Source organism: Paramormyrops kingsleyae, chromosome 6 (assembly GCF_048594095.1).
Source record: "Paramormyrops kingsleyae isolate MSU_618 chromosome 6, PKINGS_0.4, whole genome shotgun sequence".
Taxonomy (NCBI): domain Eukaryota; kingdom Metazoa; phylum Chordata; class Actinopteri; order Osteoglossiformes; family Mormyridae; genus Paramormyrops; species Paramormyrops kingsleyae.
In genome coordinates, this window is record NC_132802.1 from 36,847,795 (window position 1) to 36,871,054 (window position 23,260).

The 23,260-nt window shown below is 41.5% G+C and overlaps 1 protein-coding gene across 5 annotated transcripts in view; it reads right to left on the reverse strand.

The window, feature by feature from the left end:
• The window catches only part of LOC111847805 (membrane-associated guanylate kinase, WW and PDZ domain-containing protein 1-like), a 65,092-nt gene extending 43,096 nt beyond the window's left edge, over positions 1-21,996 (reverse strand). Inside the window, exons 1-5 of one of the 5 annotated variants that reach the window (XM_072713174.1) lie at positions 21,572-21,984; positions 13,813-13,951; positions 10,000-10,048; positions 8,846-8,993; positions 2,166-2,455 (exon numbers count right to left, since the gene is read on the reverse strand). In XM_072713174.1, the coding sequence (XP_072569275.1) occupies positions 2,166-2,445 (280 nt within the window). In that variant the 5' untranslated portion in view covers positions 2,446-2,455; positions 8,846-8,993; positions 10,000-10,048; positions 13,813-13,951; positions 21,572-21,984. Of the gene's footprint in view, positions 1-2,165; positions 2,456-8,845; positions 8,994-9,999; positions 10,049-13,812; positions 13,952-21,571 lie in introns of all 5 variants that reach the window. The other 4 variants (XM_023819331.2, XM_072713178.1, XM_072713175.1 and 1 more) reach the window with 4 other exon arrangements.
• Positions 21,997-23,260: the final 1,264 nt, after the last annotated feature.

The following is a 23,260-nucleotide window of genomic DNA, read 5'->3' on the forward strand; positions in this document are numbered from 1 at the left end:
CGCCGCGTCAGCGCCGTGAAACACGTACTCCGCCGTGAAACACGTACTCCGCCGTGAAACATCTCTCATTTTCCATGTGACGCCCCCCCCCCAAACCTCCCCCACTCCGCGGAGTGCTCTGGCACTCTCTCAGATGAGAGGCCACACGATCTTTTCACTGAATCTGAAGTGCTTTACGACTCTCAGGACAGGTCACTTCCTGTTATTGATGGGCATCGCCCGCATTTTCCAGACAGGTGACCTCGGCCCGGCCTCCTGTAGATGACAAATCGGGCTCCTCTTCACCTGGATCCCACTTACCCAAAGGCAGGTCCTACACGACAGCGCAGCCACCCCCCATTTCCAAAACCAATTAATTCTCCAGTGCTCTTTATTATAAATACAAATTGGTTCCCCTTGAATTCAAAACTGTACAGTCGACAGCTTATGAGTCTCGCATCAAGTGCCAAATATGTTTACAGAGAGAAACCCCCCCCGGAGCGTTTGGCACTTTTTATTTCATCGATACGGCTGTGATCATCTCAGTCATCCTCCTACATGAAAGTATAAGCACATTATCATCACATAATACAGCCTTTTATTACAGGATTTTGTGGTATCAAGTTTGGTGCTCCACATTTGTAAGAGTAGCAGAAGAGGCCAAAGTGTATTAAAGTTACTGAGCTTGATATTAAGGGTTAGAAATTCACCATTCACTACATACACCAACTACCCATCCATCTTCTGTACTTGCTTCAGGGTAGCAGGGGTCTGGAGTCTGTCCCAGTAGCTATGGGTACAAGGCAGGGAATAACCCAGGATGTGGCGCCGACCCATTGCAGGGTACACCAACTAATTACATTTAAAGGACAATATCTTCTTTGTAATAATAGAACTTGTTATGATATTCGTTACAGCCATTCGCATAGCTTTACCCATCCATCAATCCATTCGCGATCCTGTAGTCACACTGACACTGGTACATACAGCGAGGGGGTCTATGCAGGGGGCCCCCTAGGAACAGGAACAGGGCACGAGTACATTACATGGACCTCACTTACATTCACATTCACCCAGAGAGTCGCGCACTACAGGCGATTCAGACCTGCATGCCTTTGGACTGCGGGAGGAAAATGACCGAATCCTCACAAGCGCACGAAGAACATGCCGCACACAGGTACTGCTGGGGCTGAATGTGAGCCTGCGGCTCCTGGCTTAAATCACCGTTCGGCTTCAGAGCCTCCAGCGAGTGGACCGTGCTCCTCGCTCCCACCAGGCCTCCCTACCCTATTTATAGCTCCAGTCATATTTCACAGTTTTAACAGGGCTATATAATAAGCTGCTACATCAAATGTCCTGGTATTTCTTGCACAACCTGAATGCTGAATCTCAAAAATGCTTCCTGGATGTTAAAAATGCAGCATTTTAAGGCAACAGGATGCATATCGGAGGGACGATTGAGGACGTGGACCCCGGTAAGAGGCACAGTGCTGCAGCGGATTACAGCTCTCAGAATCCTGACAGCACAGCGGTATTCAGTGATGCAGACACAGAGACAGAAGCAGCACCAGGACTAAGTGTCCTGCTTATGGTGCAACGGATAGCGCAGTCATCAATCTGTGTATGGAGGCCAGAGGGAACCACATCCAGATTAAATACAGCGGAGTTCAGGAACTCTCTGCCAACACATTTGTTTCATACTCTTTATGTACCTGAGGAGGTGACAAGTGTAATGTCCTGCCTGACGTCTGCCAGCTGGAACCGTCACCGCGGTTTGTTGCTGGCTACGTGGCAACGCAAGCCGCGCAGGGAATGCACCTCGGCGGCCCTTTTCGCATGTGACCCACATGAGCAGATGGGGGAATTTCGAAAGAAGGCCTCAGCTACCAACTGGGCCCTGCAAGTCATGTCGCAAGCTCCACACGCAGATTTTAATGAGCAAAGGGTTTTGGAAGCGATTGCATTGAAATGTGCCCAGAATCACATGCGATGATGGCGGCCCCTTCGCCGTGTGCTTATTTTGCTGTAGCGCGGTAGCTGAGAAATGTACTGGGGCACAGGAAGCTAATGCAACAGCATAGACACAAAAACAAGCATGCAGTTGTGCAGAGATTTTTCTACTGAAACACTGGACTATGCAAATGTATTTTCAGGATTTATTAATGCTAAATGGTGGAATACAATACCTGGGGCGACAGTCTTGATGCGAATGGGATGGGGGCAGGAATTGAGGACCCCCCTGACATCCCCCAGGGTCATTCCCAACACCGGGGTTCCCCCAATCTCGAGGATTACGTCACCCACTGTGGGCCCGCCCCCAGGAGCCGCAGTGACGAATGGGAACTCTCCGTAGTCGGCTCCGCCCCCGACTGCCAGGCCCAGCTCTCCAGTGGCCTCGCCCAGGGGGACAAAACTCTCCTGCACCTTGGAGCGCCAGTGCAGCTTCTTCACCGTAGCCTTAGACATGGTCACTGAGCTGAAGGGACATGAAAAGCTTCAATTCAGTCAATTCAGTGGAGAGATCAGGAGTCTCACGTGTGTTAATCTTGTCACACAATTAATCCAACAACCTATCAAATCTAAGATGACAGATTTAAAAACTAAAACACTTTACCTGACAATGAAATAAAAAATGCATATGCTGTTTTTTAATATATATATATATATATATAACTGTATGCTTCTAGGAACTGTGATAGCAATCGTCTGATGGTTCTGCACTGACTCAGTAAGTTCTTTGACAGGTGTAATGTATGCAGCCACGGTGCACTATGGGACCACACTTCGAATAAAGAGTAGAAGGAAGAAACAGACAAACAGGAAAAAAAAATCTGGAACAAGAGATTCTTCAAAACAAACATCAGAAGCACAATATCGCAAAAGCAAAGTCATCGGTTTCTTCCTCAAATCCTCCCCAGTGGCCCAGGTTCACATCTGGCTCTCTAATGATGAAACATACGATATATTACCAGCATTCCAATGCAGGACATGAATGTCATCCTTTAAAGTTAATATATTTTTTATTTGGTGAAGAAACACCTCAGCAACTGGGCAGCAAATAATCACACACAGAACATAACCACTGCACCATCACCTTTTATGCCTTTTCCAGCCAACATGCAGTTATAATCGTCAGCTGGTCTGAGAGAAGATACAGGTGTGAGATGCTAAGGAGGGGGAAAAAAAATCCTGAGATGAAACGGAGCTTCAGTTAAACCTCAAAAAAATACTTCTCACTACTCAGAGTGTGTTAAATACATCTTGAGCAGAAAAGAGATCTTTGTGTTCTCTTCAAACACTAGCAAAGTTTGCTAAGCTGTCATTTACATTCATTTATTCAGTAGATGCTTTTGTTCAAAGTGACGTACAAGTGAAGATCAGGGTGCAGGGGCAGACCCTGGTGAAATGGGGGTTAGGGGCCTTGGACAAGGGTCCAGCACTGATACGATTATTCTGCTGGCCGTGGGATTTGAACCAGCGACCTTCCAATCACAGGCACAGAATCCTTAGCCGCAGAGCAGCGCCAGCCGTTAGCCTGCCTTCCTACGTGCTGCTGCAGTAGTGCAGTACATGCTACAGAGTCAGAACATCGCGGATGTCTTCACAATGTTTGTAAACAGGCACCACAGGAAGAACGCTTTGCTTCCTCCCTCCAAGGAGATAGCGATGTCCTGCCGTGACATTTTTCTCTGTCAGGGCAGACGGCATGAAATTGGGAAGGCGAGAATGGGGCCAAATTACAGGGGGGAGGAGCAGATAAGAAAACAAACTAATGACGCACAGGCAGGGAGCGTCCCAACGTGAGCGAACTTAGGGCGATGAAGGGCAACCAGACACACAGGAAGCAGTTCCAGTTCAAAGCAGCAAAGTTCCATTATGGATCTGCTGCCTGAAATGGATATCACAGGACACATCAGACACCACAGCGCAAAGGGATACCAGAGTGCCTCCTCACTAACGGCACCAGCGTACTCACTTTCAGATATCACTGCCTGATGTTCTCTAATCATATTTGGGAAATGAAACTTAATCATTTGTATTGTGTTTCCAATGTTTGCGTAATTAAATGTTGCCCTAGTGGCATTTAAGAGTTATTATGATTCTATCATCCCTGCATCAGAATTAAACACACACATGCACACAGGTTTGTAATTATATCTTTGTGGGGACTCTCCATTCTTTTCTATGGGGAAAACATGACGACCTTAACCCCTACCCAGCTCTAACCTTACCCATAAGTAACCAAACGAAATAGGAGACTTTTGGCATTTTTAGAACTAATCAACTTAATTAATTTTTGTATATATACATTCATTCTAATTGCGACAGCTGCAGCATGTTCCAAAATAGTTGGCGCAGTGGTGTTTTTGGAAATGGGGTTGAATAGTGTAAACTCTAGTAAAATATTATAGAAGAATAAAGGTAACTTTAAAATGTTTAAAATTATTTATTAATATTTTATCATTGCAGTTATATGACATGTATGACAGCTCTGGAAAAAGTAAATTTTTAAACAGATATGCATTCGTGGTTCTGCTGGCAGAAGGCTACACTGCCAGGCTGCTTCCAGGCTCAAAGTTCCTAAGACAGACTCTACCGCGTTAAATGAATTTCCGCGAAGTAGGATTCTTTATTTCTTTATTATTCGGCTGCACCTGGCGTTGAAGGATTTGCGGGGGTGCTCGAATACATAGACCTACAGTCCACACGTACAGTAATTTTTATTTTAATTGTAATACAGAGGTGTATAATTCACTCAGACAACCGAGCGCGCGCTGTATCATTTTCACTGTCTATCAACTTTTTAATGAATAAATGTATTTGAAAAAACCACGATAGAGTGAAGCCGCGAAAGTCGAAGTGAGAAATGGCGAAGGACGACTGTATACCCCAAATTGCTCCCGGTGAGCTGGTTGGCGCCTTGCATGGCAGCCTCTGCCACCGGTGTGTGGATGTGTGTGTGAATGTGAGGCATAACTGTATAGCGCTTTGAGTGCTCGTAGGAGTAGCAAAAATACGCTATATAAATGCAATCCATTTACTATATATATATATATATATATATATATATATATATATATATATATATATATATATATATATATATAGAGAGAGAGAGAGAGAGAGAGAGAGAGTATTCACAGACACACACCCATAAGAAATAATAATAATAATAAAATCTTAACCTAATTTTGTAAATAGTGAGTCTTACTGGTTATCGCATTAATAACACCGTTACACATTTTCTCCTCCATGAAGAACCTTAAGCTTCAGGAGATGAGTAACTCAAGCCACGTAAGGCATCAGTGGCCTTACTGAACTTCAGCTGAAATGTTCCACAACTCAGGCTATAGCTTGGGTCCCAGGCCAGAACGAGGACAGTTCCTGTCATTTTGCCATTTGTCTTCATTTGATGTTGACATTGCACGATAGGAACACAAAACATGACATTATGACACCTTCCTCACAATAAGGAATATTATATTGTTTGCAGTGTAAATATCAGGTGAGGGCAAAGACATAAGGACGAACTTTAAACAAATGTGTCTCTTATTCTCCAGATAATACAGCAATTATGTGTAATCAGGCTGTGGTTGATGTGATTTGTACTGATATGGGAAGGAAGGACTGAGTCATGGTAGCAAGCAAAACAAAATAAGCTGAACATCTCGGCAAAGTAAGACTCGAAAGGGTGAACATGCAGGTTCTTTTTATAACATCTAACTGTTGGTAGCGAGAAGGGCGCTGAGTTCAATGAGGCAGGTAGCTGGAGCACTCGAGTGTTTAGGTGGAACCTGGCAGAACCTGAACTGCAGAACCATGATGTAAGCAGCGGGTCTCTACAGCAGTTATGTGTCTGGTCAACAACTGAGAGCCCACCTCGGCCTTGACGATTGACAGGGAGAATATTTACAGTAACACTTTACTTGACGGGGCACAAATGCTTAGTAATAACTCAGCTGCTAGTGAAGTACAAGCACCCAGACAATATTTTCTGTGCAGTGATACGATTGGGGTTTGGAGTTCAGTAGTTCCTAAATAAAACTGCTCACTACAAAGTCTGTGGATTACCTTAAGTGACCGGGTCATGATTTCTGGTAAGAGACATTGCTGTTGGATTTTTCAAATGTATTTTTCTGGCGCTTTAATCACCACAGGAAGAATGTCATTCAGTCTCATAATATTCAAGAGAAGCCAGACATTTCAACAGCCAATATCGCCAAAACTAGGCAACTCCCAGCAGAACAACTTAGTTGGAGCACTAAAGCTCCTCTAAAAGATATCTTTGGGGTGGACTGCCCCTTTAACATGAAATCAGTATGTAACTAAGACGTAGTCTGTGGTAATAGTAATAGCATAATACTACATTGTTTGTGCCCTGTCAAGTGTCACCATATTTACATATCAGGCTATATCAGTCCTGCACAGATGTTCCTGATCTCTAAAAACCATGTGCCTCATGAGTACTACTGTATGCAGCTGCAGAATAATCAGACAACATTTTAGTATTTCTCTTTTTCTTACCAGACCATAAATCCGTAAATCTGGAAATATGTCTGTGAAGCAGCATGAAATTTTTTTATTGTCCCATATTACATTTTGGATGTACTTCATAACCTCAGACATGAAGAAATCTGCCATTTCAATTGACAACAATATTCTTTCAAATTTCAGAGAGCTGCATTTTTTTTCTAAGGCAATCAGAAAGAAAAGAAGGTAATTCGTGCCGGAGAGTATTCTCAAAGTCTCCTGGGTGAACTTTGGCATCTTCGGTGATAGGAGATGTAATTTGGCATCTGAAGAACTTTGCTTGGATGCAGATCTTTGAAACTTTTATCGCGGCTGCACTCAAATAGCTTTAGGGACAGGAGCCGGGTTTTATCATGTCATAACGGGGTGCTAATTGAGAGGCACAGAGGAACTCGCAGCGAGTGACAGTGCCTGCATGGTAGTAGCGCTGCGTGGATCAGTTAGCTGCCTGGTGACAGCGACCTTCCTCTCAGCCGCCTCGGAAGAACCTTCTTCTGCATAAAGAAAAAAATGCAACAATTTCTCTGCATCAGTACCGGCAACTTATTTCCCTGGTGACAATGCGGTTGTGTTTGTGCTATTTTAAGGGCAGGGTAGCAGGGTGCCAAATGGCTACTTCAGGGACGTGTTTGCAAACACACACACATGCATATGTTAAGTGACTCATTTAGCTTTACTTGCCAATAACACAGTGGTTTAAGGGGAAATGTCCAGTAAGTAACTCACACTCTTAAAGGAACGTAGCGCGCTAACGTCAGTCTGGACTAAGCTTCACTCATAACAGCAAAGCACAATCAAAAGAACAAGGAGGGAGGAGTTACACCAACAAAATGGCTTCAACATCAAGAGGTACTCAGCCGTAGCACCTAAATTGATTTAGTGGAATAAATAGCAAGGTTTATGCATGGCATTAAGTGCATTAAAAAAGTCCGGTGGTCGTGAAAGAATAATGAAAGGATATGCATCGTACACTAAGGACAGATGCAAGGCCACATTGGCATCTTAGCTCCTCGTTCTCCAACCAATCATCTCTTGGTACACCTGTTGCCCCCCCCCCCCCCCACTCTCCTTAGGCTACAATGGGGTTATGTTTTAAGAGATAACATTACACACCTGAAGAAAGTCTAACAAGCATCCATTTCCTGCATCTTCTAACAGCGCCTGAACCCAATGCACAAATTCTGATAAGCGTGAATAATGTGCTAAGGAACCTTCAAAACTCTTTTCATTCAGTAATAGGCAGCAGGCCAGCAGCCTCCCTCCCCATAGATACTGATTCTGAAGAAAGGGACCCCCCCCCCCCAACCTGCAGGATTAAATGACTAAACCTGTTTCCTCTGCCCACTGTTCCCACAACCCTCCCAGTCTACTCCAGTCGGTCAGCATTGCTGTCATTGGTTACGGTTATAACCAACACTGCTATCCTTTAGCCTTAAAATAGTCCTACCTTCAAAAAAAGCCTGTAGAGACCTGTGACGTTCACACAGACTATTTCTCCCTATTTTTTCATACCAGTCATTGCCTTAAAAATCAGTCTTAAACATATGACCAAACATTTTGTTGCAGAATAGAACTTCTCAATGGCCACTGCCTGGTCCTTAAGCGTAGGACCCGCTATGCTTCGGTAACTGTCGATGCATAAGGAACGGTAACACTGTAAACCCTGTGTGATCTACAGTAGCTGTCACCTCCAACTGGACCCCAGGTAAGCACCTTTGAACTCTGTCAGAAAGAAATTATGACAATTAAGCACTGCAGCATTTACTAGAGTTCACTTGTTGAATCTTCTGCTAAATTTTGGAACATTACGAAAAAAAAGTTAACATTGAAGTAGGCGGAGCTGTCCGCGACCCAGTAGGATAAGCGGGTTGGAAAATGGATGGATGGACAGGCGGAGCTGTCCGCGACCCAGTAGGATAAGCGGGTTGGAAAATGGATGGATGGACAGGCGGAGATGTGCTCCGGCAAGGTGTGATTTGGACATAAGGAGGTGGAGCTGTGCTCCATCTATATTTAAACCCTGGTTATAGGCAGGAAGTTGTGCAAGACCATCCTGTACCCTGAGCCATAAATTTGTTTGGTTCCAGTATGGGAACATGGACCAGCAGGCCGATTCACCACAGCATTAGAGCAGCTCTTCAATGAAGACAGATAGCGGTCGGTGTGGAGCGAAGGAACAGTGGACGGATGACAGTCGGACAGGATTCCAGGAACGTAGGAGCGATGATGCACTTACAGTGCAAACTCCACGCAGCAGCTCTGCTGCTTCAGCATTTCCTTATTTTTGTAGGTCTGCAATACGTCGGCCAAAGATTTATGTTTATATTCAACTTACATCAAAGAAAATCCTTCATAATTGCAAGCCTGAACGTGATCTTCAGTTGGCAAGTGCTGACTACCCCTTCTTCCTTCACGTGCTCCTCTCCTTCACATTTGTCATGAATGTCATGATCTCTCACCCTTCATGGATATGCAGTCCTGTACTGGGAAAGTCCAAACAGAGGTCGCCATAATGCCATTTTCACTACTATAAGACTGGAATAACACTGGGTTAAGGCTTTGATTAAAATGTCATACATTATTTATTTACTTCTTTATCTATCAATGAATTTTATTAGTAAATTTCCCCTAAATTACATAACAGCTATATACTGTTCTGACAACTTTGAACAAATCCCTACACCAGAGTTAACCACTGAAACGAATTGGATAATACTGCTATATTATGCTAATTATAGATATAGATACATACACTTTATTAGTGGCCACTTTATTATGTACAACGGCTCAAGCAGCCTGGTCCTGCAAACAGAATAATGTGGCTGCAACTGAATATATACAGTATGCAGTTAGAGTGACAAGGCTCAGGGACTGCACATTTAAGTGCTACAACATTAAGAAGCCTGATTTGAGCAGGTTTTAATGTAGAGTACTGGTGCCAAACTTGGTGGTTTAAGCATCTCAGAAACAGCCACCCTCCAGGGCTTTTCATGCACTACAGTGTCTAGAGTTTACAAAGAAGGGTACGATAAAAAAATAAAAACAAAAACATCCAGTCAGGGGTGGCTCTGTGGCTCAGAACACCTTGTTAATGAGAGAGGTCAGGGGAGAATGACCAGGCTCATTGAAGCTAATAGGATGATCACAAGTGCAAAAATAACAGCTCGGTACAACAGCGGTAGGCAGAATGCCTTCTCTGAGTGCAGGACTCGACACCTGAAGTACTTATGAAACCAAAGGGGGGATGTACCTCATACTATGTAGGCGTACTTCATAACATGACCACTGAGAGTATGTATATTATATATATAATAATTATACATAATTTTGCAAATTGCAGCCTGGTTCTTCTCTGTTTCTCATTGACACCTGCACTTAATGTTTCCCAATCCTTTTGAAGGTCACTTGATGTCATCCTTCGATTCATGAGAAATTGTCGGATAAGTTAACAGTCATCTCTGGCATTAGAAAGTCGCTTCCGCCCTTCACCTGGCTGCTTGCTGATCATTGTCAGTGTCTCCTGCTTCACCTTGTTCTTCTGTAATGCAATTTTAGAAATTTTTAACCTGGAAGGAACCTGCTGCTCAGCATAACCTTCTGCCAGCAGAACCATGATTAAACCAGGATTTAAAAATGTAGGTTTGTTTAAAAGTATAGAGTGGTCTCTTCATTTTCTCCACAGCTATGTATCTACACGCACACACACACACACACGCATGCGCATACACACACGCACATACACACACACATTATGTAAGGGATAACCCACAACGAGATGTGCTCTTAAAAATATAGCCCCTATAAAGATAGAACATATGGTCAGTCTACTCAGTGGAAGCAGCAAGTCCATTAAGTTACCACAGAAACCATCGACAGACAGGCACTTGAGAAAAATTATGCTGATAAAAATGACTGCTTATTCATGAGTAAAAAGTCACACAGGTTTTTATATTATCACATTTAAGAAAACATTAACATGCATTAATATAGAACTGTTATTAGGCTGTCAGAACTACCAGTGCAGATACACAAAAATAATCAACACCCATGTGACATCTCTGGACCAATAAGAAAACAGTGTTGACTAAAGCCATGGTATAAATTGTGCTAATTACATATGTCTGTGAAAAGCCGCTTTGAACAGAAAACAACGTTTGGCACACGGCAACAACGGTTTACTGGCAGCAGGTTTTCCTGTTTCAGGAATTACAAGAACAGAAAGCAGGTCACCAAAACAGCAGGTGAAACACAAAAACTAAAAGAGCAAGGGTAAAAAAATAATAAAAGTATTGGCATGCGGGTCGGGGAACATTATAAGCTGATGTAGGAGACAGAAGGGGCATCAGCATCTGGGCAGGTTTACTGCAGGCAGAAAAAGAACAGAATACATCACTTTATATGTTCAGTCATGAATGAATGAATCAACACAAACAGCCGCGGTCACCTGACTCACCTTCCCTGCACCCCCTCCCTTCCTTGTCCTTAGAGGATTCTAATAATTGCCATTGTGTCACCAACTACTGAAAGCACTGTTGTCTTCTGGCAGAATACAAAGGTGTATATGATGCGAATTTAAAGACAAAGCAAGGATGTCAGATAAGATTCTTTTTTTGCATATTATTGAAAAAAAACAGAATTTTACACTTTTACAGTTAAAAAAAATCGTATTTATTCACCTTCATAAACCAAGTTTCCAACTCATAATTGGACATTCAAAGCCCCATTCCAATATTTTTTGACAATTACTATTATTTTATGTCCTGCCTGCCTCACCGCAATACTAAAGACACTGGCAGCTTTCATAATTAGTTTCAGAGAAATATAAGAGGCCTCAGTCAACCAGAAGGTATGGAGCTCATGTCACGCTGAACTCTATCTATTCCCAGTATTCCTGTTTGATGACCACTGGTTTTCAAAATCTTGTCTGCCTTCAGACCTTACTTAATTACTGCATTTTGGTTCTAGGTGCACGTTACTTTATGAATGATGGTTGACTTGCACTTGCCTTTCGACTGCATTTCTTGGGTCTTGTGGTTCTAGTCTTTGAGGACCCATTGAAATTCTGCTTGGTTCTGGTTTCTCCCACCTCAGTCACCACACTGTAACATCAGTGATACCGCTTAATGTAAATCACATTTTATGGGTTTTTTTAAGCACTGGCACAGGTGACTGTATGCTTTACACCTACCTACTCTCCCTACACAAATACACAGTCAGGGGTTCGTCGGCCTAATCAGCCTTCACTCCTGTGTGTCTTTAGCAGCGAGAGGTTACCCAGTAAGACAGGCGTCTACAGAGAGACCCAAGGCTACGCCACAATGCAAACAGTTATGCAGACACCCATGAAAGATAGCACCTCTCACACCTCTCCGAGGTTTTAGTCTGACACATACCAAAGTCACACTTCCTTTTATGGCCCAAGCATCGTTGCTACAAGGGTGCGTTCTACTCCACTATGCTCATTTATTTCAAAATCTAGGGCAGAGGAGCATCCCTGCACACACAAATGACAGCAGTGGCCGATTTAAAAATGGGAGATTAAGTTCTAGATGGATGAAAAGCACACTGGCAACCGGCAAGGATGATTATAGGCAAAGGAAGTAGTAGGAAAGTCCGCAGGATGACTGTGCTACGGAGTTTCATTCACATCAGTCAAATCACACCCAACTGGCAGTAGGGAGATGTAGTACTTGGGCAATTTGTCGTGCATCCAGTGGGTTGCTAACTGAAAGCTGAAAAAGGCACTATTTTTGTATCCCAATGTCATTTATCTGAATCATTTTTGATAAATAACTGTGCGAGTACATTATGCATTAATCAGTAATCTCTGCAAGTCAGTTAGCTATAAATAATATTTAAAAATAAAGCATGCGCAGAAGGAGACTTTGCACTTGAAAGCATAATCATCTCACCTCTTCATTTCTTTAAAATAATTAGATTATACTTGAAAGGGAATTCATACCAAGAACAAAGATCACCTGCACTTCCATGGAACCAGGAACTAAAGACGCTTGTTGTTAAAATACCCTTTTGAAACTATGAGAGCCTGAACATCACTGGAAAATGCCCTCACTTAACATAGCTTAGACTGTAAGTATTCTTGTGTGATTAGATTCTAATGAGAATCTATGAAGAAGTCCTCAAGGAAATAAAAGCAGACATATTTCGATATTAGTATAACGAAGGTATGGTGCAGCTTTAAACTTTTGCAACAGAGATGGAATCCCCAGGAAATTCAGGGAAAAGCAAAACTAGAAATGGTGAGGAGGATAGGGAAGAGGAACGCATGTAAGGGTCAATGACATGATATATTACTCTACTGTAGACAACTCCTTCATGGGAAGACTTTTTTTAAAAACTGTAGTTCAAATAGTGAAGTATAAAAAGTAGCAAAGCATCAAGGTGGTATTACTTCCAGAACATATACGCAACACATGTCTTAACAAAATGATTTTGGGTTCATGAGAAGTTGTATGGCACTCAACATCAAATTATCTTTAAACGAGAGTCAATTGATTGAAAGATTGCTGGTTCGAATCCCCGACCAGCAAGGCACCACTGAGGTACCCTGAGCGAGGTACCGCCCCCATACACTGCTCCCCGGTGCTGTGGTGTGCTGTGTGTGTCAACAATGACCACTGATCATCAAATTCTGAATAAAATTTGCCTTTCCAATTACTCAATATGGTTGAAGGAAAACAGAGCGTCACAACAGAGGTACTGCACATGTTATGTTGTTATAACCAAGAAATAAATTAAGCATTAGGGGGTTGAGTTCTCCACCCATGTAAGGGGGTCCAGTGGGTTGTATTGGCTGGTTTTGATTATTGGGAGGTTACAATCCCCCATCCCCATTAATGCCAATGGTTATAACCATATGACTATTAGTTAATATTTTGTGAACATATTGTGAGTATTGAGTAGGAATTACCACATTGCTATATTTGAAATGTTTGCGATAAGTAGCAATTAAACAAAAAAGAAGAGTTTACAAGTGACCTAAAATTAACAGTAGCCAAATGTACCTTGTTATTATCTACTGACACGGTCTGTTGCTGTAAGTTATGCCAACAGACACAAAGTATAGCGTCACCTGCAGGTCAAAACTTGAGGCCGATAAAACAGAGTGAAAAACATAAACCTGCAAGTTTAAACATTTTGTGTATGTAAATATCCCACTTTCGAGCACAAATATGAAACTAGTGAGCACAGAAAGAAATATTGTGTGCGAGTGCATCATAATATCGTACTTTTTTCCTTCTCGAATGTTTATTTCCTTCTCAATTTGATAGATATACTCACGTGCCAAACAGATTGCCTTTGGCTGATCTCTGTGCTCGACTGAAAATTTTGCCCTCAGGTTTTGACAGTTTGGGGGCGTGGTCATGGCCGTTTCTGTCGGTAAATCCTGTTGGCTGATGGCTCCTGGTTTTGTGGCTGTCTGCTCATAAAAAAAGAGAGTTAAAGTTTTACTGTTAAATTATTATTATTAGTAATGTGTTGGTCCAGTTGGCTTCTTTCCATGAACAATGGGACCCGGTTCCCATCTGAGAGCTTATTTATTTTTTTTGTTTTGTTAATTAGTACAAGACAATAATAACATGATCTTTTTGCCGCACTGGTTGGCCATGGGTACTGATGCGGCAGTTTTGTACATTGTAATTTATTTTTTGTTATATGGCATGCCATGCTCCATTTTGAATGTGAATTATTTGCAATGGTTTGTGTTTTGGATAGTTTATTAATAATTATTTTATTTGATATGGACATGACAGTAGCATTAGAATTTAGTAATGGACAAAATAACACTTCATGATCCATTTGCTGTCTTTTTGACGTTACTAGATGGTGCTCTTTGTTCAAAAAAAAGGTACAAAGGAACCCCCCCCCCCAAAGCAAACCAAGAGCACCTCCTAGTGGGGTCAAAAATACAGCAGATGGTTCATGAGGCTTTATATTATCCATCACTAATTTAGAATTGTAAATTACATTTAAGCACCAGAACCAAATGCAATGTTTAATGTTTGCAGCTAAACAGAAATTTACGATGTTCGATACATGTACACATACGTAATAGTGTTTGATGTTTTTACACCACACATAATGGTATTCTCGAAATAATAAGGTTTAGTATAATTGCATTGCTAAATTTGGCCGAATTATAAAAGTCAGAAGTGATACTAAATGAAGAGCCATTTGGGAGCCGAAAGAGCTGGTTATTTTTGCTGAGCTGAGCCAAATGAATAATCTGGCTCACAGCCGGAATTCCCATCACTACTGTCCATGATCTTAGTCTTCTGAAGAAGCTTTTTGTAGTACGCAGTCAATCACAAAACCAGGAGTCATCAGCCAATAGGATTTACCGACAGAAACGGCCATGACCCCACCCCCAAACTGTCAGACAGCATCTGAAGATAATCTATTTGTTTAGTTTTCTCCTTCTCAGTCATTTTTGTTAAATTTCTGACAAACAAGCCACACTGCCTATGAGTGAGCCATGATCAATTTACACCAATCAATGTCTATTGCACAAATCTGATTGGATGTGCCAGTAAATTTTAAATTAAGCATCTGTGGTTTGGCTTCTTGGATTGGTTGAGTGTTCACTAGTCTTGCGCTAAGCATTTGCAGGTCCAAGACCTGTTTAAATAGGTTAATTCTAGGATTGGGGCTGAGTAATTTGATCTGAGCTTGCTGGATTTTAAATGCTTACTTTTCCAACTCTGCCTTGCAACCCTTTCAAAAATTGTGGGGTCACGACCCCTGAGTTGAGACTCATTGTACTAGATAATCTTGAGAAGGAACTATTAGTAAAATTGCAGAACTCGCTATGTTTGACAGAGTGAAAAAGTTTTCGCGTAACTTTGTCTTAACGCAGTTCACTATGGTGTCCTTGCAATGTGATAATTATATGCATGTAACATATGTTGTCAATATTAAAACTGCACACTCATCAAATTAATTGATACAGTAACAAATTATAAATCAAATCGATAGTGACAGCCTTACTTTAAACTTCTTGGAATCTGTATATAAACATGTGAAAATGTATTATTAGTCTAAAAATGTATTAGAATTACCAGTTACACCAATTGCCAAAAGTTATTTTCTCTTTATACAACTCTTATTGACCATACAGAGATTAACATACATTCATTTTAATTATCATAATTACTATTTTAATTGATTCTGTATACCATTATAAAACACTGATATACCTTGCATATTTGTGGATAAAATACAGCCAAAAATAATATGTCACTGTGCCTATTTCCACTGGAACTATAAATATTGGTGTGTAGCACAGTGAATTGGGGAACTGTGCCCAGGCTGCAGGTCTAAATGGCACAGCCAGCACAGCTGTCATGTCAGTGTAGATCAGCTGAGCTAGACCCTCAACCCCCTCTGGGCCCAAGCTTCCCTACTCGCATCTTACTCTGGCCAAACACGTCTTCTTAATAAATGTAGAAATCGTTTTTTTTTTGTTTTTTTTACTATTATTACGATGTCTTAATGTACAACATATACAGCTCATTGACCATTCATTTTCTATACCTTGTATCCAGTTATGGAGACACATTAACCTGGAATCTGTGTCAGGAAGCACCGGACACAAGGGAGGGGATACCCAGGACAGGATGCCAGTCGATTGCAGAGTGCGCGTACACTCACACACACACACACACACACACACACACACACACTCACACACACACACTCACACACACACGTACATCCAACATGCAATATGGAAGGATCCTGCATGAATACAAGGTGAACATGAATATGTTACACAGAGAGCTGGCCAGCATTGTAACTCAGAGCAGCCAAGGTGTCGGACTGCAGTGCAAACACCTGAGCCACTGCACAGGCCGTATATTTCAATTAAACTTAACGATAAGTGTGAGAGGTCTGAGCTACTTTGACTTCTCCTCGGCTGTCAAAACTACAGCTGTAGAACAGCGAAACACACCAGCCGCAGGGCAGCCAAGAGCAATATGCAGGCGGCGAGGGTCGGGAACTGGACAACAGGCACACTGTGACAACCAGCAGACAATGGAGCCAAATGGCTTGGCTGGAGCCAAAGTGGGCACAGAGCAATCTGTGGTAGCCGGAGCAAGCAAGCAGAGGATTCGCAGAGCAAAGGGAGGTAAAAGATGGAAGACAGCAGGCAACAGAGAGGCACGAGATCTGACGCATCAAGCCAAGCCGGGAGACACAGATTAAAAATCGGCTATTAAACTAACATGCAAGCAGTCAGATGCACTTTCTGCCAGTGTCCAAGAACTTCTTATAACCGAAAAACAAAGAATTGAGCGTCACCTGACTTTATAGTACATCCTTCTGCCAAGACAATCTTCAATTAGCACAACACCCGAGAGACCTGCAAAAATGCCACATTACACAGAACCTAACGCTTAATCTAACATATCCGGCTTCACGGGTAAAACATTCAAATCAAAGCCAGAACGTAGGTTCCCGCTGGAACACCCACCATATCTGTAGCACATTAACGTCTTTCTAACATGAGCAGCAATCGGTATCTCAAAAGAAGTAGAGGCGTACAAGAACAACACAAACTGAGAGCCCTGTACAGCTTACACCACTAACGAAATACTAATAAATAAATGTCAAAATACCAGAACCAGATCTTAAATTTCACTAGTTTCTTAAATAGCTTCTTCCAAGTCTAAGTGAAGCATGCAGCTACAGCCCTCAAGAATGCAAACATAACAGCCATCGCTGACACCTTCCGCAATCAGATTGTGGCCCCAAAACAACATTTGGTTGGCTATATAATACAGGCAGTCCCCGGCTTAAGGCACCTCGAGCTCATGAGCGGACTGCCATAAAGCCTGTCATATTAAATACTCTGCTTAAATACAATGGTTTGTGATAACAAACACACGCAGAACTTTGTGAAGTTCCTGAAAACATTGAGCGGTTTCATCGGTTTGTCAGCTCGAGGTACAATACAGTACTGTATGTAGCTTCTTTTATTACTATATTATTGTACTATGTTATTGCACTATATTATTGCACTATATTAATGTACTATATTATATTATATTATATGTAGTATATTATTATTTTTTACTTCAGACTTAGGGAATGGATCTCTTTTGTAACCTGAGGACTGCCCGCATACAAAAATCACTGGCCTGTGACCCTGTACCGGACAAACAGATGGATGGAAGAGTGGATGCTGTGTATCATCAGTCCTCTGGCTTTCTGTGCTCTTGTATTCAGTTATAATCTACTACGGCAGGGTATTGTTCACAGAGAGTTTCATACATTCTGAAATTAATTTCATTTGTTGCATATTCTGGATGTTCCATTGATTAATTGCAAGATTAGCATATATATTTTTTTTCATGTGTAGTGGCTCAATGAGTAGCATTGTGTCCCTATACAACCAGTGATGTGGGTTTAATTCCCACCCTGGTTCTCAGTACGTGCAGTTTGCATGTTCTCTCCCTGTATCTGTGTGGTTTAGCTCCGCAGCCCTAAGATAGATTCTTTGGGTTAATGGGTGTCTGTAAGCTGCCCTTAGTGTGGTACGTGCCTTGCGAAGGCTTGGCATACTGCCCAGCACGCATGCCCTGCGCTTCCTGAAGTAGGCTCCAAGCTGACTGCTACCCTGCATTGCTAAGTGGATGAATATTTGGCATGAGGATTCTTCTTTAAGCATGAGGGTACAGGGACTGAATCACTGAATCAAAACCTCTACACATTCACTGCTTATCATTCGATATTAAAGTGTATGCTATACAAAAGAAGGTGATACACGCAGTCTGTAATACTTGGCAGCATTTCATTTTGATTTCATTCCACCCAGCAGTTGACAAATTTCTAGCAACCCGGTGACGCACCTCCTACACGTCCAAAATGCAGCTGGTATCTTTCAGTAGCCCCTAATGTGTGACTGCATGAGTGAATATGCACGAATATGCAAATTCCTTGTTATATACTGGCATTATGCCTAAGGTATACCTTGCCTTATGGTGTGTGACTTCAGACCACCAGGAGTCCGTTTGGATAAGCGGTTATTGAGAATGGATCAATGGAAAGCAGCCAGGAATTAATTCCCTATACGTCAATGTGAATTTCAGATGAATAGCTCAGAACTGCCGCATGCTGGGTGAAAACGTTGCGTTGTGCCTGTTTGGTATGTGTATATGCATCAGCTGGTATAAGGTCAGATGTATGTGCAAGTCAAATAAGAAAATTTAAGTTTTTTTAGCATTTGAATAATGCATATGTGTGTGTGGGGGGGGGGGGGAATTCTGAGAAATCACTCTGTTTGTGCTTATGTGCTGCGCAGAATTTGAGGAGATTATTCAGATAGGCCTGGGCACTAGATACATAAAATGATGGTAGAATTTCTTCATGAGCAGAAACTGAATTTCGTATCAGCTGGTGTCATTATGAGAGAAAAGCCATGAATTTTTTTCCCTTCACAGGTTAGAAATTTGAACAACGGATAACATTTTCAAGTTTTTTCTCCACGTTTTAGTTAATAGGTTTAGCAATATTTGAAAAAATAGACAGTTAAATGAATTGGAAACAGGCTCAAATGTTGCAGGTCCAAATGGCATTTATATTTATATTCATGCTTTCTTTAATAAATGACAGAAATTGTTGTTTTTTTCAACATCCCCACAAAAAAAGGTGGAAATCATCCACAAAGGACTGAAAGCATAAAATCTACACTAATACCATTAAAAATTATGGCAGTATATTTCCTATAAAAATGGAGGACCGAGTAAATAGTTAAACCACCAACAATCTCCAGGACAAGATGGGGAGGAATGACGTATAGATGGAGAGAGGAAGACAAAGGGAGAATATAACAAATCGAGCACTTGAATCCAGCAAAGTGGCAGCTGCAGATGATCCTGCTACTTCAGGCAGATGCTAAGCCAAGGTCTCCTTATCATAAATGCCAATGGGGGGGGGGGGCGTCACTGAACACAAGTTCAGAGGTGTGAAATGAACATCTGCAAGACACCAGCTTATGTCACATCAACATTATTTTGTGAATGTCGCCCCCCCCCCCCCCCCCCCCAGCAGGGGGGGCAGGTGAGGTAACTCTTCATAACCAGATAATGGATTCAAAAATAAAAAGCATCCATTCCCAATGCTTTTGCAAGACAAAGACATATTGAGCTTTCTGAACTTAAAGAATATTCATTTTTTTCTTCTTTTGTTTGCATGCAAAAAATGACTAGAATCAACACAGTTCTTAAAAAAAAACAAAATGTTTTTTGTCATTGACCAATAAAGACACTGAAGACAAGCACTAGATTAGTGGTATGAAACGCTCTTCTTCATTGGTCCTCTGGCTTTCACAGTACAGTAATCTAAATGTGAGGCAGGCTAAGAACTGGGATCTACTCATAGAAGGGAAACCTTCAAGATGACCTCCTATCTCACGGGTCTCTGACCGCTGGGGTCAAAACCTTTTGAGGCGAAATATACAGAGAGCAATATAAAATCCTCACTGTTATCACGTACAAGACTCAGTTTGGGAATCATTAATATCTGAAAGTGATCAGACTCCATCTGGTCTACAACAGAGAGCAAAACTCTGAAAGTCTGACTTTCCAGGAGTCACACTGACAGAGTTCTGGGAATAGATAAAGGCATTGAATGAGTGAGGCTTTCCCCAACGTCCCATCTATTCTGTTTCTGGCGAGAGTTAATTAATGCTTTATAACGACATTGCCACAGCAACCATGACTGCACTCAAACCTTACAGAAAGGCAGTGTAAAATCAGGGTCAGCTCATCCATTACTACACATAAAGAGGGATTTATTCATACACAAAGCCTACACATTGTCCGTTTAAAAGTCTCAAAATATTAATACAAGTAATAACTGCAAATATAATCTGGAACATGTTTTCAATTACATTTCGCAGGCCACAGAAACATATAGTATTTTTAATAAAAAAAAACTATAATAACATCCTTTTTAGTCATTTAGTGCTTTCTTGTTCAAACTCTAGGAGTTTCCTGAGATAATTTTTTTACTGCGTCTTTTGACAGTGCATGGAAAAACACTAATCTTCACTTCGACATAAAATTAAACACAGAAAGGTTGGACTTTGTCATGTTTAGACGCAATCGTTATGCTAAAAATTAGGCGACAGCGTAGGGCAAATCTACGCGTTAGAAATGTACCGCTACACTAAGTATCAGGCATCTTTACTGATTATAGAAAAAAACATAAGCGCTTCACATAAAAAGCAGTAGATTCAGTGCTGAAAGTATCCACTTTCACTGTGATATTTTACTTAAATTTCAATATCAGCATTTTACTGAAATATCTTTATCTGGACAGGAAGCTATTCTGACCCCGATTTGACACTCTCATACTGTTAATAAAGCACACATGCACGATCTTATATACGATCACACAGTTAACATTTGCGGAAAATACTGATCTGCAATGGCGTTGACATGCACATGTTCCTTTCATGAAATTTAATCGCTCAAAAAAATAAGTTTTATTACGTCAATACACACTGGCACCGCTGAAACTTCCTTTAATAACATTATGACTTTGGGTAAATTGTCAGAGTGCTGTTGCAACAAATTGGCCAAGAATTGTTGTATTATTACCCGGACACTTTGGTACACGTAATTTAAATGTTTGATTGTAGGTGATTATTGCTATAATTATTGTTATTTGTGAGCGATCCGGAGCCAGTGGCAGAGACTCGCACCTCAGACGGCTTATTCGGATATCGTGTAGCTTGCGGCGGACGCTTCACAGCCGAACCACAAGATCCGAGATGAATTTGGAGTAAAAAAAAAAAAAATCGGAGGAAAAAACGACAAGTCTGACAGTGTCTTTACTCAATGTTTAAGCCGTCGATTTGCTGTGGGTCCACGAGGTAGGCTGCAGAAATCGTGATTTCAAAAGGACGGTATAGCCTTATGGAAATCAAACCTTTGTATTTAACCTACTCTATTTACGGAACATGACGACTATTTTAATATAATACACACAACATATAGTAACAAATGTAGTGGTAGGTATTATTATGACATACCTTCATAATTTCAGCCTTTCTCTCGACGTTGTTCCGCGTTGCATGTCCTTTATGATGAATTGATACCGCTTGATTATCGGCGTTTTGCAGGTTATTGCAGCTTTCGCCGTTGGCTGGCAGCCTATCTTAGGGAAACTATAGCGTAACGCAGAAAACTGATTTCACTTGGCCAGAGATGCCATCGTGCTAGTTACCGCCGTTACCGTCCAGAGAAGAAGGCATGCTTTTCTAGCTGCTTTTTTAACAGAACATGGGTCAGATCACATTGCATTACAGCACAATGCCATACTCCCGGGCAGTGGCAATAAGGAAACGGTGATAAAGGCAGCAACACGGACGGAGGTGGAGGGGGGGCTACGGAGAGGAGGGGATATTGTAAAAAGGGGGAGGGGGAGACCGCCTATTGTACGTATGAGGTTGTGCGGTAGTATTCAGCGTGTGTGGCTTATGACTTGCGCCGTACTTTGACTGATTTGTACTAATTCGTTTGCGGCTGCAGATTACGTATTCACCCCCTTCATTTCGGTCTTGTGACTGAATAAGGAACAATGGACGATGGGGGAACAATGACCTACAAGTGGACAGCGTGTCATTTGCTTATACGGCATATCTTCACTAATTTGCCTTATACTCCGCATGGTGAAATATGTATAAATATAGAGTTACTACCTGGCATGTCCATGTTAGTAGATTAGTCCTTCGGGAATGTTAAAGTGGCCTTCTCATTTTACGATTTAGGTGAACTGAAATGCTACTGATATTACTGCAAATGTTTCGGTGTTTCGGCCAAATATGATAATTTTATTGTATGAAGCATTAGGAAGCGGTTCAAACTTAACACTTTGGCAGTGCAGGGTTGTGAGCTCGCTGGCAGCGGCGGAAATGATGGCTTAGTTTTGCTTTTGTTTTGGCTTCGTATGACATCATCCCCCGCTTTGCTCTTCAATGTCACCTCTTTGACTTTTCATTAAGTAAGACTTCTAGCCAGATTTAGCCAGGAGGTCTTCGATGGCAGCCCATGTGCAACGGAAAATATGTTTCAGATTGGAATTTTAAAAGGTTTCGTGGTTTAATTGGTAAATGGGTTTTCATCGTGCGGGCTTTCTAAAAGAATGGTTAAAATAAAGAATATGGAAAATATTAAGTTTATTTCACTTTCCCCCTCTCGTTTTACCATTACTTTTTTATAAGTGAAGATGTGTTTACTTTTCACTAGCTTTAATTATACTGCTGCCGAGTGACATAACTTTGGCATAAAAGGATGATATGTAACTGATTTATAAATTGTAAGCTGAGTACCATATATAACGGTGACAATAAAATCTTTTTGAGGTGATACGTCTATATTTGTTTTGATGTTTCTGTATAGTTGAAGAGAAATGGGTTTGTTTCGAGTGCTTACCCATCAAATGCAGCAATATCTTTTGTAGTCTTATTAATTGACTGTTTTTTCCCCTTTGCTAATGATTCATTGCCCTCCCTAAGATACTGCTCACAACAGCACAGCGCCATGCGAGAGTCAGCGCAGTGCTCTGCACAACTAAAACACTCTATCTATCACTCTCTCTCAACACAAACCACATTTCCATTATGGAACTCAAGATTCAAAATGGAAAAGCAGTATCTTATGTGGTTTTGACTCCTGTGTTGTCATTATACAGAAACTGGTAAGTGTTTTCCTCTCTTATG